This window comes from Zalophus californianus, chromosome 11, assembly GCF_009762305.2.
Source record: "Zalophus californianus isolate mZalCal1 chromosome 11, mZalCal1.pri.v2, whole genome shotgun sequence".
Classification (NCBI taxonomy): Eukaryota; Metazoa; Chordata; class Mammalia; order Carnivora; family Otariidae; genus Zalophus; species Zalophus californianus.
In genome coordinates this window covers 60,024,298-60,039,253 of record NC_045605.1, presented here as the reverse complement: position 1 = coordinate 60,039,253, position 14,956 = coordinate 60,024,298, and the positions used below count along the sequence as shown (strand labels likewise).

At 40.4% G+C, this 14,956-nt stretch overlaps 1 protein-coding gene across 2 annotated transcripts in view; it reads right to left on the bottom strand.

The window, feature by feature from the left end:
• The window catches only part of RRM1 (ribonucleotide reductase catalytic subunit M1), a 36,886-nt gene extending 22,521 nt beyond the window's left edge, over positions 1-14,365 (bottom strand). Inside the window, exons 1-5 of one of the 2 annotated variants that reach the window (XM_027580628.1) lie at positions 13,883-14,365; positions 6,276-6,364; positions 3,854-4,031; positions 2,487-2,587; positions 440-499 (exon numbers count right to left, since the gene is read on the bottom strand). In XM_027580628.1, coding sequence (XP_027436429.1) covers positions 440-499; positions 2,487-2,587; positions 3,854-4,031; positions 6,276-6,364; positions 13,883-13,901 — 447 coding nt within the window. In that variant the 5' untranslated portion in view covers positions 13,902-14,365. The remainder of the gene's footprint in view (positions 1-439; positions 500-2,486; positions 2,588-3,853; positions 4,032-6,275; positions 6,365-13,882) is intronic. The other variant, XM_027580629.2, reaches the window with a different exon arrangement.
• Between the last annotated feature and the right edge of the window lie 591 nt (positions 14,366-14,956).

The window sequence follows — 14,956 nt, the reverse complement described above, 5'->3', positions numbered from 1 at the left end:
CAGAGAGATTAAGTAACTTGCTAATAAGAAATAGAGCAGAGACCTGAACTCAGATGGTCTGACAACAACACTCATGTTCTCAATCACTACACAATACTGTTTATCAACACAAAAGTACCTAAAAAAGCACTTTGCACATAGTAGGAATTCAATAAATAGTTGTTATATAAATAGAATAATATGGAATAATTCTAGCAAAGTATCTATATAATTCCCCAAGTAATCCACGGGTAGCATTTGGAAAATTCAAAAACTGCAAATGGATAAGCTATCTTTCCTTAATTCAAACAACCACCACTACCCTAACTTAATCCCCACCCCAGGTCCATCCCAACACCCAAAACTTACTGCCTTTATAATCATATCACTAAAACATAAACAAAAACCTGTATATCCTGATTTAGGGAGGAATTCCCACTTATAAAAGCCCATTATTTACCTTAAATCCAAAGTAGTTGTAAGAGAAATCTCGGTCATAGATAATGGCAGAGTTCAGGCGCTGAAAGAGGTTAAGGGGAAAAAAACCTATAATTAAGATAATTAGACTTATTTTCACAAAATCTGATATCTTTTAGCCCTGACTCCAGAACTAAAATTGACACAGGATACAAAAGAGATAACACTAAGTACTGTAGACTAGAAATTTATATCTAACATTAAGGAAAATAAAACAGTATATCAATTGAATATCTTAATTAGGTTTAAAAACATGTATATTAAAAGACTAGAAGAGAACATGTAAATATAAGCTGTATATAAGTAAAATTATTAATGTGATTTTCGAAACTTTCCCTGTTATTTTACAGTTCACCTCTAATTAAAAAAGGAAAGAACATGCGCACAAGAGGGACCATATTATCATCCTTTTTTTTTTTTTAAGATTTTATTTATTTATTTGACAGACAGAGACACAGCGAGAGAGGGAACACAAGAAGGGGGAGTGGGAGAGGGAGAAGCAGGCTTCCCGCCGAGCAGGGAGCCCGATGCGGTGCTCAATCCCAGGACAGGACCTGAGCCGAAGGCAGACACTTAACGACTGAGCCACCCAGGCGCCCCTATCATCCTTAAACATGTTTTTAGACTACCTATTAATCCAAAGGTATTGGTACCACATATTTACTAATACATATTTTTGTTTTAAAATTAGCCCATTTTAGGGATGCCATTTTAAACTTTACATAACAATATATATAACAATGACAGAAGGTAGGATTACATTAATTCTAAGGCTCTTCAAAAAAAATTTAACTGGTTTTAAACAAACTAGTGTGTGACAATGGTCATTGTTACAGAGTTTTTCTTGGCTATAAAGCTGTTTAGAGGAAAACAAAAGCAATCAGGTACAAATAATCATTCTGGATAGAAAAAAATGGAGTTAGTATTATTTTTCAAAATACTAACAATGTTTCTGCATAATGAACCACGGCCAAGGCCTAGAAAAATCTCTATGAAACCCTTCCTTTTTCTCTTTAATTTTTAAGGGCATCTTTGTTGCCAAAAGCAGGTAGGTCCCTAGCATGGATAATGGGGAACTGAAATACTTATCAGTATTTATTTTACAAATACAGGTTTCTGCTGTTCTTTATTTTTATTTTTAATCCGTCTTCCAGATTATACATATGAACAACACACAAACAACTCAATTTTCTCTCAGTCTCTTTAACATCAGATACATATTTTGAGAGACAGGTAACTAATCATCCTATTACCCAAGGTTAAAACTGGTTTCTAATCTGTCCAGATATCCATGGTAAATAAATCCATGTACAAAGGGGCTGGCAAGACCTACACATCTTTCCCTTTCTCTCCTGTGGGATCTAGTTAAGAAAAGGGTTAAAACACAAGTGGATAATTTTTAAGTTGCTGAGCAAGATCTCTCAAGATTTTATGCTGGGAGTCAGTTTGGCAATGTCTACTAAATTTTTTTTAACAAAATTTTTGAATGCACATATTCTTTGGCTAAGTAACTCCACTGAAGGGATTTATCTGACTGATATACTCATCTATGAGCAAAGCACCTACCATGCAAGGATATTCGCTGTAGCAAAAAATGGAAAACAAATATTCATCACTAATAATTCTTACATATATGTACAATGACAATATATCTATAAAATGGAAGGCCATGCAGCTGTTAGAAAGAATAGGGTAAATTCATAAATATTGGTATAGAACTACCTCTAAGATGAACTTGTAGGTGAAAAAAGTATCAGCAGTAACAGTATGCATAGTACACTACCACTAAAAGGAAAAATATATATGTACACATACACAAACACACATACATATTATAGAATAGCTCTAGAAAAATACATTTTAAAATGATAAAAATTCTTGTTCCAGAAAGGAAAAGTAGGATCCAGAGGAGAGAGAATAACTTTATACCTATACTATTTGTAGTGTTTAAGTTCTTTTAAATGTGCTTATTGCTTTAAAACAAAAAAAATCTATAAAAAATTTTTTCACCAGAAAAGCATTATACATACATCTTTATTGGCCAAAACAATATCCAGTGTTGACTTGGCCACCATGGGAGAGTGTCTGCCATTATGTGGGTTTATATAATTGTAGAGATCTTCCATCACATCTAAAAAAATTTTTAAATAAATAAATGTCAAAATCACTTAAGAACAAATTCAATCCTCCGGTAATAGTCTAAAACCTTTCTTCATGCCAACCTACCTCACTGCCTAGCACAGAAAGTGCTCAATAACCATATACATGTTGAATAAATACATAATAATGCCTCAGTTAAGGAAAAATCTTCCAGAGTTAGAGTAAACATAGGCTCTCGTAATTTTAAAGAGATTCCCTGGTGATTCTGATGACCAAACCATTGAGAATTATTGGTTGAAAATAAAGAAAAACAGAAATTATTATCTCCTCTCAAATGGTTTTTTATCCCAGTAGAATAGAAACTCAACTATAAACTTATAATCTATCATCCCAAGCATTTCATTTCTATAAACACAGATAATAAGCCCTGTCTTTTTGCTCTTCTTCAGGACATCATAACAGAGTGTGACCCTCTGCATTTACATATAAAACTTATATATGCACACATAATGCTGGCATTTTGATTAGGATTGTCTTGAATCTATAGATCAATTTTGGGATAACTAATATATCTACAATAAGTCTAATGAAGAGGGTGATATAATGTTTGAGCTCCACATAAAGATCTGGAATTGACAGCCAAAAGATTTCTAATCTCAGTCTACCAGTTGACTTTTCATATATCACCTGTTACATATGGAACAAATTATTTAACCTTCCTTTGCTCACATTCCCTGAGCTGTAAAATGGGAGTGATGTAATGAAGTGCTTGCTAATGGTGACAAAGGACATTTTGTTCAACCCAGAACATGCCAATAAATATTACTCATTTTTCCAACCACACCACCATCAACCACCTAAAGACAGGCCTTAAAAAAAGCGGGGGGGAGGGGGGAGGGGGGCTGAGTGGCTCAGGCGGTTAAGCATCTGCCTTCAGCTCAGGTCATGATCCCAGAGTCCTGGAATCTAGCCCCGCATGGGGCTCCCTGCTCAGAGAGGATCCTGCTTCTCTCCCTCTCCCCTCTGCCTGCCGGCCCCCCTGCTTGTGCATGCTCTCTCTGTCAAATTAATTAAGTAAAACTTTAAAGAGAGAGAGAGAAAAGGATAAAGAAAAGGATCCACTGACTCTCTCATGCAGCAGGTCAGCAGCACGGAGAACCAAGAAGTTCCAATCCCCTCTCTGCCACTAACTCGCACACCTTTAAAATAAGACGTAACTTTTCTTTTGACATTTAAGGTTTCATTTGAGTAGTCTTATACATTTTCTGAGAATTCTAACTTTTTCCTCCAGACTCACCACTGAACACTTTCTTTGTTTCTTTGTGCAAGTTCGAGACGGCAATCCTTGCTGCCAGGATGGCATAGTCAGGGTGCTTAGTCGTCAAGGTCGCAGCTGTCTCAGCAGCCAAAGTATCTAGTTCCACAGTGGTGACCCCACTGTATAAGCCTTGGATTACTTTCATGGTGATCTGAGCCTACGAAAACAAAACCAAGAACTACTTGAGCTTCCCCAAGAACCACTAGCCTCCTTAAAAGAGCAATGAAGAAAACAATCAAATTTATTATCAAAAAAAAAAAAAAAAACCCGACAACTTCCTTTTCTGAAAAATCTTTCAGAATGTTGGACGATGGGAAACTTAGTAATGAGAACTCATAAACCAACAGAGCCACCAGAAAATGCATACTACATATGCAATGAAGAGGGGTCACCAAACAAACAAAAAACCCAAGTATAGCTTTTATAAAGAGTAATGGTCTCACAGGAAAATAGCTGAAAACAAACCAGTGATTTTATAAGTATTTCCTCATCTTTCATTCAAATTCTCCCTCTGTGGTCAGGGTTTGAGCTACATACTTACTCATTTTCCCCAGTCCTACCTAAGGACAAGTATGAGAAAGCAAATGAATCAAACTTTAATCATTCCAATTAAAGGAGATGAAGGTGTAAATCATTCAGTGACTACTCTTTCCTTAGCACTTCACAAATTACAAAGTAGCTCGATTTTCATCATCTCTGACATTTCACAGTCACCATGTGAGATGGGTATTATTACTATCACCACTTTATGTGAGAAACTGAGGCTCAGGATACTGGGACTTGCCCACGGTTACTACGACTCATGCTTTATGGGATCCCATGCAACCTCACTGCATTTCGCTGTTTGCAAGACCATTTTGTAAGACGTTCTCCTTTTCAAAACACACAATGCACAAGTTATTACCATACATTCTTAAGAAAAACAAATTCTTGGGTCTTTACTGAATCTTTAAGACACCTTAATTCAACAGGAAATCAATGCACTTCCCAGGTAACCAAAGCATGCCCCCCTCAAAAAAAGTGTGTGTGTGTGTGTGTGTGTGTGTGTGTGTGTGTGTGTGTATTACTAGTTTATAAGCCTTCTACTTATATATGTGTATTACTAGTTTATAAGCCTTCTACTTATATTATACCTCAGCCCAAGCTCCTGATCACTTTCTTCTCAGAGCCAAGAGATAAGTTATGTTCAGTAAAAGAGTAGTGAAATCTTCTGAATAGTTTCTGGTGCTACATGGCAAGTAATCAGAACTCAGGATAAAATAACAAGTCACTCGTATAAGTCACTCCCCTTCTCCTTGAACCTTTCTTATCTCTAAAACAGGAAGATGAAATAGGACGATCTCTCAGATTCATTCCAATTCTAACATTCTACTATTCTAATTATTGTTTAGAATTCCTAAATATAAAAATAAATATAAAATATAAATATATTTTATTTATATTCCTAAATATTTATTTATATTATTTATATTCCTAAATATAAAAGGGAATTTATAATAAGCATATTTTAAAGTTGTTTAAAATTATTGTCTTTTGAACATTTTGGTCAATTCGATATTTATCAAGTGTCTAATTACATACATGCCAAGCATGGCAGATATCACAAGAATAAGACACAGCCCACACTTGATTCTAGGGCAGGACAGAGACATATAATTAATTTCCATACCACGTGATTAATGCTAGGAGGCCAACACAAGTGCCATCGCAGTACAGATAAAATGCCCAAATAAGGCTGGGACAATATGAATGGGTTTGGAAAAAGGGGTCTTAGAGACTCCATTTCGAAGATCATTTTGGAAACTATGTGTAAGATGCATCTGTACAGGACAAGATGAAAGGAAGACACTTTAGAGGCCACTAAAGACAGCAGTCCAGATTAGAGATGATGAGGGTCTAGAGTAGGGAAGTTACAAAAAATAATGAGAAAAACAGAACAACTTGCTTATGAAGTATTCTCCTTAATTTAAATGTTGTCCATGAAATCTACCTTATATTACTTAAATGCATTCTTTCTACATAGATAACAAAAAAGCAAATTTCAAACTAGTTCCTATACAAATGACCACAACTCCAAAACAAGCTTTTCTATACGCTTTTCCACTTATGAATAAAACAATTCACCCAAGGAAGTCTCTAATATGATATGTTAATATTAAGTTTTCCTCTTTGTTCACTCTGATAATTCTCTGAAAAGAACTCACGGGACCAAAAGTTAGAAAATAGGTCTTGTTTTGTTTTGTTTTAGAAAGTAAGTTTTCAGCAATGAATTCACATTTTATATCCAAGGCCATAACCAAAATACCAAACCAAAATATTTATCAAGTGAATGATAAGAGATAAGGGACTAGTAAAAGGAATCACATGAAGCAAGGTTTACACAGAAACCATATTTACTTACAGGATCAACAAAATCCATATTAAGTCCATAACATAGCTTCTGGATTCGAGACGTAATTTTGTCAAACATAACCCGCTCTTGGCGACCATCTGAAGAATCAAACCATGTAATTCATGTTAGCACTCATTAAAATAGCAACGTCAAAGAATCAAAGGTAATCAACCCATGAACTTTTAAAACTGACCAACATGAGATGCTATTTCACACATAAAAGATTCAGACCCCAACAGAGTCATCAAGAAATTATTTTTGTATTTTCAAAGAGTATGGATTCTATACACAACGTCTTCCCTTCTTCCCTTACAAATAAATAAATCAGTTGGATTCTTGCAGTAACTCCCTAAATGATGTTTCTCCCCTTGTCCCACATGGCAGCCAGAATTATTCTTTAAAACTTAAGTCAAAATCATGTCATTATCCCCTTCAAAACGCCTTAATAGTAGTTTAACATCACCTTCAGAATAAAAGTCAAAACCATTATAATAGTCCATAGAACCCTACACAACTTGTCCTGTGTGCCCCTTCCCCAACTTCAACTACTGCTTTCCTACCCCCCTCCCTTCCTCTACCCTGGCAACCCCGGCCTTGTGACTATCTATACTTCCTCAGGTCTTTGGTCAATGTCATCTTCTCAGTGAGGCTTCCCCGATCACCCTATTTTAAACTGCAATGCCCCAAACACAGCCATGCTCTTCTTATCCTCATCCTCCTTCTATGCTTTATTGTTCCCTATAGCACTTAGTATCATCGGACACACTATATATTTTACCTATGTATTTGTTTACTGTGTAAGTCTCCCCACTCATCCACTAGAATATAACTTCCAGAAGGAAAAAGATTTTTGCATGTTTTATTTACCAATATATTCCCCAGCACCCAGACCAAGAACCAAGGACTACTAGCCCATAGCAGGAACTCAAATATTTATGAAATGTTAAATGACTTAAAACCTGTCTCCAGGGGCGCCTAGGTGGCTCAGTCGGTTAATCGTCCGCCTTCGGCTCAGGTCATGATCCCAGAGTCCTGGGATCAAACCTCGCATCGGGCTCCCTGCTTAGCGGGGAGTTTGCTTCTCCCTCTGCCCCTCCCCCCGCTTGTGCTCTCTCTCTCCTCTCTCTTTCTCTCCTCTCTCGCTCGCTCTCTCTCAAATAAATAAATAAAATCTTTAAAAAATAAATAAATGAAAAATAAAACCTGTCTCCATTCTAACACCTTCATGATAAATTTGGCTAACATACTCTTCTAGGATAACTAATGATTTTGAACATACTTCACACGATGTAAAGAAGTACTTCTTTTTTTAAAGATTTTATTTATTTATTTTAGAGAGACAGAGAGAGCATGAGCAGGGGGAGGGGCAGAGGGAGAGAGAAAATCCCAAGCAGACTCCTCGATGAGTGCAGAGCCTGAGGTGGGACAAGATGGGGCTCGATTCCAGGACCCTGAGATCATGACCTGAGCCAAAATCAAGAGTTCGACGCTTATCCGACTGAGCCACCCAGGTGCCCCAAGAAGTACTTCTATTTGTAATCCAAGGCAATCTTCCAGAGACAATGTCTTAGTTTCTGTTCTGATTTTTTGCAACCTCTTAGTTTTCGTATTTTGGGGATATGGTAGACAGATACACGTAGACCTTACCTAGTTAGTCCTTTTACGATTCTGTACTTAGAACATATTCCTCTTTGTCCTTCCAAAGTCCTATTATTCTTAGTTTAGCTTCGGTGGTAGCTCATCTAACCTTTATTTATTTACTCCTACCAAGAATAGTAGATATATCCAGCCACTAGATAGCTTGTCTTAGGCAAGCCACATAATATGGTCTGTCATTAAGAGATCTTCACTTACAGAATGGGGATAATTATTATACCTCTTCTTACTTCCTCGGTTTACTGTGACAACAAAATGAGGTAAGGTAAAAAAATGCTTCTGTCTTAATTTAAGTCACTCCAGACTGAGGGCATTTTTGTCTTCAAGAAACTTCCATGGGAAAAAAAAAATTCTTCAAAGGGGGATGGAAAGTATAAATTACCATTGTTATTGCTGTACACTATTGATATTATTATGCCTCATGTTGACTTAGCTTCTCTCCTTCTCAAATGCTGATGCCTGTGCCAGGGACTTCATGATAATAAACTGTAAAAGATTTAAAAAAAAATGCTTCTGTCTTAAAAACTTTGGTATGATTACAACGATTATATCTCATTTTAAAAAAGCTGCTCTCTCAAGATGCCCATCGACAGATGAATGGATAAAGAAGAGGTGGTCTATATATACAATGGAATATTATGCAGCCATCAAAAGGAATGAAATCTTGCCATTTGCAATGACGTGGATGGAACTGGAGGGTATTATGCTGAGCGAAATAAGTCAATCACAGAAAGACATGTATCATATGACCTCACTGATATGAGGAATTCTTAATCTCAGGAAACAAACTGAGGATTGCTGGAGTGGTGGGGGGTGGGAGGGATGGGGTGGCTGGGTGATAGACATTGGGGAGGGTAGGTGCTATGGTGAGTGCTGTGAAGTGTGCAAGACTGTTGAATCATAGATCTGTACCTCTAAAACAAATAATACATTATATGTTAAAAAAAAAAAAAGGCTGCTCTCATTGGGAAAACACTGATCACAGTATCTGTGATACACAAGAGACACTCAATAAATGTTAATTTATCTCTCTTTGCCCCTCCAATCCTTTTTAACTAGTAACTAAAGGACATGTTAAATATGTGTTTACACTTGGCCTTCTCATTCACATCTGTATGTTGAAACTTAGCTCAGTGGCTGGCTGAAGAATACATCAACAGTAAGACAGCACTACTAACCTATCAACAATAAAACCTATCATCAAACATCTTGGGCTCTTCTGCACAGATATATGACCACTAAGACAGCCCTTCTCTTTCTGATCACCACTGTGATCTCCTATTTTGACCAGACTCACATATGCAGTTAACTCTGCAACAGAGTAAATTTACTGGGACTAGGCCCTCAATGCTCTACCAACTGGCTAACTAAACAGGTGACCACGAGGCAATATTAGCAAACAGATTTCTGTAGCTAGCAAGTTGATCAGGAAACTGACAAAAAGTACAATAGCAATTGTATTAACTCGCACTGGAAGGGGGAGGCAGACTAATGGTCTAAAGGACCATTCTCTAGCCTATCATTCCACTTAGGCAACTTTGCAACCCCTAGACGCTGACTTTATCACATCATTAATCCCTGTTTGTCACCGCCTACGTTATCCTCCTCTCTCAAGCAGTCTTCCTTAGTTCGGCCCCCTATCACCTCTTCACCTGTTCCCTGTGAAATATCAGTAAGCCCCAACAGGGCCTCCCATTCCCACATCCTCAACAATGCCTGTACCTTGCTCTGCCTAAAAGTCCCTCTTCCACCTTTCCATACATCTAATTCCTACTTAATCTTCAACTCTCACCACATCCACGAGACCTGCCCCAAGCACTCTAACTCACACTGATCTCTACTTCTGAAATCCTCTAGAATACTAATTGTCTGATTTCCTCTTGATTATAAACTATCTTCCCTAATTCTCTCTTCAGCAAGACTTTGCTAATACTGTAAGACCAAGGATGTGGATGTGCCTCTTCTTCAAGGTACGAACTTTCTATCCCCTCTACCTGGAAGGTTCAGCCCACAGATTTTCACATAGCTGGTTCCTAGTATTACTCAGAGCTCAGCTCAAATGCCAGCTCCTGAGAGCTTTCCCTGACTATCCAAGATTACCTTCTCAATCACCTCCATTACCGGTTTACTTGTCATCATCTCCCTAATCACTATCTGAAATTAACTGAGTCCTCTGTTTACTTGTTTCTTATGTATACTTACCACTCTCATCCACACAAGACTGTAAACTCCATAAGAAAGGGGACTTAGCTTGTTTTGTTCATTGCTGTAATCTCTAGCACCTAAAACAGTTCCTGGCACAAAGTAGTACTAAATACTTTCTGAATAACTGAATGAATGGGTTCCTATAGCCTTTACTTTACCTATCAGAGTATTTATCATATTTTATTATATTAAGTTTTTTGATGTGTCTATCTTTCGCAATTGATTGTTAAGATCTTTGAAAACAGGAACCATGTCTGCCTCCTCACCACTGTTTCTCAATGCCAAGAGAATATCCACACAGATTTGCAAAAAAATACAGTGGGCTGTAAAGGGGATTAGGAAGTAGGGAGGGAGAAAAGGGAAAAGAGAGGAAAGGCTAGAGAACAGATTTGGAATAGAAGAGAGATTACCAGAGTACAAATGGATGCTTTAAAAGGAATTATTTTGAAAATGTTCATTTCATTTTATGAAAATTTATACACACACACACACACACACACACACACACACACACACACACATATACACTGGTATGTTCTCAGTCATGATGTAAAATATAATTTTTACTGTGGGTTGGGTAACGACCCAAAGTTTTGAAAACCATATACTATAATCCAAAGCACACTTTACAACTCAGTCAGCTACACTGAATTTATTGCAATGGTTCTCAATTTTTATTCTTGAACCTTAATCTCCTGGAGCAATACAATACTCTCCCATCAGGAAAAATATCTGAAGATAGCAAGAGAAAAACTCATCTACTATTTCCTTCTGTTATCTAACAATTTTCATATGGATTGTTCCTATGTCTCTAACAATCCTAAGATCTCTGAAGATGAAGGGCCTTCTTCCTCTATTATTTCCCTCAGAGTGCTTAGCAAGATATAAGCACATTCAGTAAGTAGAGTAGTACCCCCTTAGCAGCAGGGGATACATTCCAAGACCCCCAGTGTATGCCTACAGAAAGTACTAAACCCTATATATACCGTTTTTTCCTATACATACATACCTATGATAAAGTTTAATTTATAAATTAGGCACATTAAGAGATAAACAATAACCAATAAAAAAACAGAACTATTATAACCATATACTACAATAAAAGTTATGTGAATATGGTCTCTCTTTCTCTCAAACTATATTGTGGTATTGTATTCACCCTTCTTGTGATGATGTGAGATGATAAATTGCCTATGTGATGACATGAAGTGAGGTGAATGACACAGGCACTATGATGTAGAGTTAGGCTAGTAACTGGAACAGTGGAAAGCAAAACCCTGAATAAGAGGGGGAGAACTACTGTACAAGTCAGGTTGACTGCCAGTTGCCCTCCTGGATAATTCCATCAAAATTAACAAAGATGACAAAAGCTACTCTGCTACTCATTGGCATGCCAAAAATAAGAGAAAAAGAAAAACCCTGAGCACATTAAAAATCAAAAATAGGGGCGCCCGGGTGGCTCAGTCGTTAAGTGTCTGCCTTCGGCTCAGGTCATGATCCCAGGGTCCTGGGATCGAGCCCCACATCGAGCTCCCTGCTCCGCGGGAAGCCTGCTTCTCCCTCTCCCACTCCCCCTGCTTGTGTTCCCTCTCTCACTGTGCCTTGCTCTGTCAAATAAATAAATAAAATCTTTAAATAAATAAATAAATAAAATAAAAATAAAAAATAAGGGGTGCCTCAGTGGCTCAGTCAGTTCAGCGTCTGCTTTTGCCTCAGGTCATGATCCCAGGGTCCTGGGATTGTGCCCCACTCTAGGCTCCCAGCTCAGCGTGGAGTCTGCCTCTGCAATCTTAAATCACCTCTTCCCCGCGCCCCCCTCCATGCTGGTGCCCTCTCACGCTCTCTGTCTCCAATACATAAATAAAATCTTTAAAAATTTTTTTCAAAAATAAAATAAATTCAAGTACAACTTTGTATATTAACAAGGCCTGCTGAATGCTACACTGGCAGAATCTAGCAGAGAATCACCTGGATCAAATTATGTTCTCTGAAGGAATGAGAAACAAAATAAGCCCTGCCTTTTAGAGCTTGTTGTAGGTAGTACTTTTTAAACTACGGTATTTCAAAGTGGACCCAAAGGTTAAAAATACAATCCAGGGGTGTTATCTACTCCAGTAATTTAAGTTCACAAGTTTTCAATTCATATTTGTTACAGACTTACCATAAGGGAATCTTCATCCTTCCATACCTTTTTCTTTTCTTTTTTTTCTTCAAGATTTTATTTATTTATTTGAGAGAGAGAATGAGAGACAGAGAGCACGAGAGGGAAGAGGGTCAGAGGGGAGAAGCAGACTCCCCGCTGAGCAGGGAGCCCGATGTGGGACTCGATCCCGGGACTCCAGGATCATGACCTGAGCCGAAGGCAGTCGCCTAACCAACTGAGCCACCCAGGCGCCCTTTCCATACCTTTTTCTAAAGGTCTAAAAACACTAGCTGTTCATTTCATTCACAGGAATGGACCAATAAAAGTGAACCATGTATTCTCGTCTTTTGGTCTCAGCTAAAATGGAGGACTAGGGAAATTCAGAGAATGATGTTCTCAAGATACTAAAACCTGGAAGAAGGGCCATCACTGTCCACTTCTCCATCTCTTGGCTTTTATCAAACTACCTGGACAAAACCAAATCAACCACCTGCCTACCCACAGCATTCATTATATCCTATTTTTTAAAATAATTTTTCTCATTCATTCTTTGAATTCTTAGTCATGGCAAGTCCGGTGCTAAGTGTGGGCATAAAGTCCCCATCTTTGAAATATTCACAGCCCAGTAGACAAAACATCCAGTCAGTCAACCAGCACCAAGTGCCTACAATTCTGAAATAACTTTACTGCTTTAACAGAGGCAAGCAGATTCAAGTCAAACTTTGTTCATACCTGCCTTACAGTTCTCTGCTAAATGGATGTTTTGCTCTTGTTTTTCCAATCCGATTAAACCTTTGGCCAAGGCAGGGACTGTCTCCTCTTACAATTTCACACTGCCAAGCAAAGGGCTGGCACAAAGCACGAACTCGGCAAGTCTAATGGGAGATAACTGTTGAGGAAGAACCCAATTCCCTGGCTCTCCCCAGTCCCCATCCTGTCGGAAGTTGTCTTGGCCTCCCTACTCCGATTCTGTGTCAGTAGTCCCAGCCCCAAACTCCTCTGGGACGACTCCGGGGAAAACTGGAAACACATCTCCTACAAAGGGCAAATTCCGGGCATGTCTGTGGCTAAGATCTGTTCTTTTCACCCCACACCCCCACAGAAGAGATCAGGAAACTGAAGGCAGAATCCCTTCTTGCTGATTCTTCCCACTCCCTAGGACAGGTCACCAGCCCCAGGGTTTTCCAGTACACTCCGATGTTAGCCTTGGGTCCAACCCTGGCCTCACCATCAACTAACTGGGTGGCCTTGCGTCAGTCACCGGACCTCTCTCTGCACTTCAGATTCTTTACCTGAGAAGCGGAGCTAAGGAATACTGCCCGGAAAGTGCTCGGCGCACACAGTAACTACTCGATAACGGGGAGGTATTATTCTTTTGAAAGGCGGCAGGATGACAAAGCCGAGGGGGGCTCACACTGAAGGCCGGCTGGGGCGGGAGGGGGGGGGGGTGGAACAAGCCAGAGGCCGAGCAGGCTTGACAGGGCGGGAAGCAGCGGCCGGCAGGGCGGGAAGCGGTGGAGGCGGGCGGGCGCCGCCAACTGCGAGGGCGGCGGCAGCCCGCGACCCCTTTACCTGCTCCCCACTAACCCGCCGCCCCTCCCCGGCCTCTCACCTCGCTTGATCACATGCATCGCGGCCAGTGGCTGACGCGCTGAGGGATTCGAGACGGGACTGCAGTTCGGAGGCGCCGGCGGGATCGAGAAGGTGGTAGAGTGCGAAGGGTCGGGTTCCTGGGGGCGCTGAGGTGCAAGGACTGGATTTGGGGGCCAGAGGGCACTTTCCTCCACGGAGCGGAGGCGCGACAATCCGAATCCCCTTCCCGCTCCCGCCACCCGAGACGCAAAAGCGGCGCGACGGAGCTCGAATGACGTTTACTCGACGCTGCCAGCGCCCCAGCCCGTGGGCAGGCTAGCGTAGCCCAAAACCGGCCTCACCCGGTAGTCGCCATGTTGAGTACGGGCAGGGCCCTGGAAACTGAGCCTTTCCAACGGCCACATTGGGTGTGGGCCCGCCCGGCGGGAACGCGGTTCTCCCGCCGCCATATTGATTGTGGGCAACGCCAACTCTGGGGCCAGAACCCGGCGCTGCGCGCACAGCCCGACAGCCCCGGCCCCGCCCCTCTCCTTGGCGGGCCCTGGCCTAAGTCAAGGTGGTTCAGGTATTTTTGAAATAAAAACCCAACCATCCAAAACCCTTTCTTGTCTTGACGACTGTTAGAATATAATAACCCGGGCGCCTGAGTAGCTCAGTCCCCCTGCTTCTCCCTCTCCCACTCCCCCTGCTTGTGTTCCCTTTCTCGCTGTCTCTCTCTGTCAAAGAAAATCTTAAAAAAGAGAGAGAGAGAGAATAACCCGACTGCTATCCGATGTGGGCTATAGCCTGCGACGCATAGCGGGAGGCAGCCGGGAGCACCACGCTCCTAGAACGGAGGGCATCTGGCCGTCAGTCCTTGGAAGAGAGCCCTGCGAACCCAAGGCGTTTGATTGTATCCTGACGGAGTGGGAGCTCTGGGAGAGTTTTGAGCAGGGCAGGGCCATGGCCCAGTCGCTTTTATAATTATCCAGTGGATGGTGGCAGAACCAGGGTCAGCAATTAGGCCTTGTGGAGGCAGAATGGACACTGCTTGGTGATTGAATGAGGGGAGTAAGAATAGATAGGAGACGTAATATACGAGAGTGACGTAGAA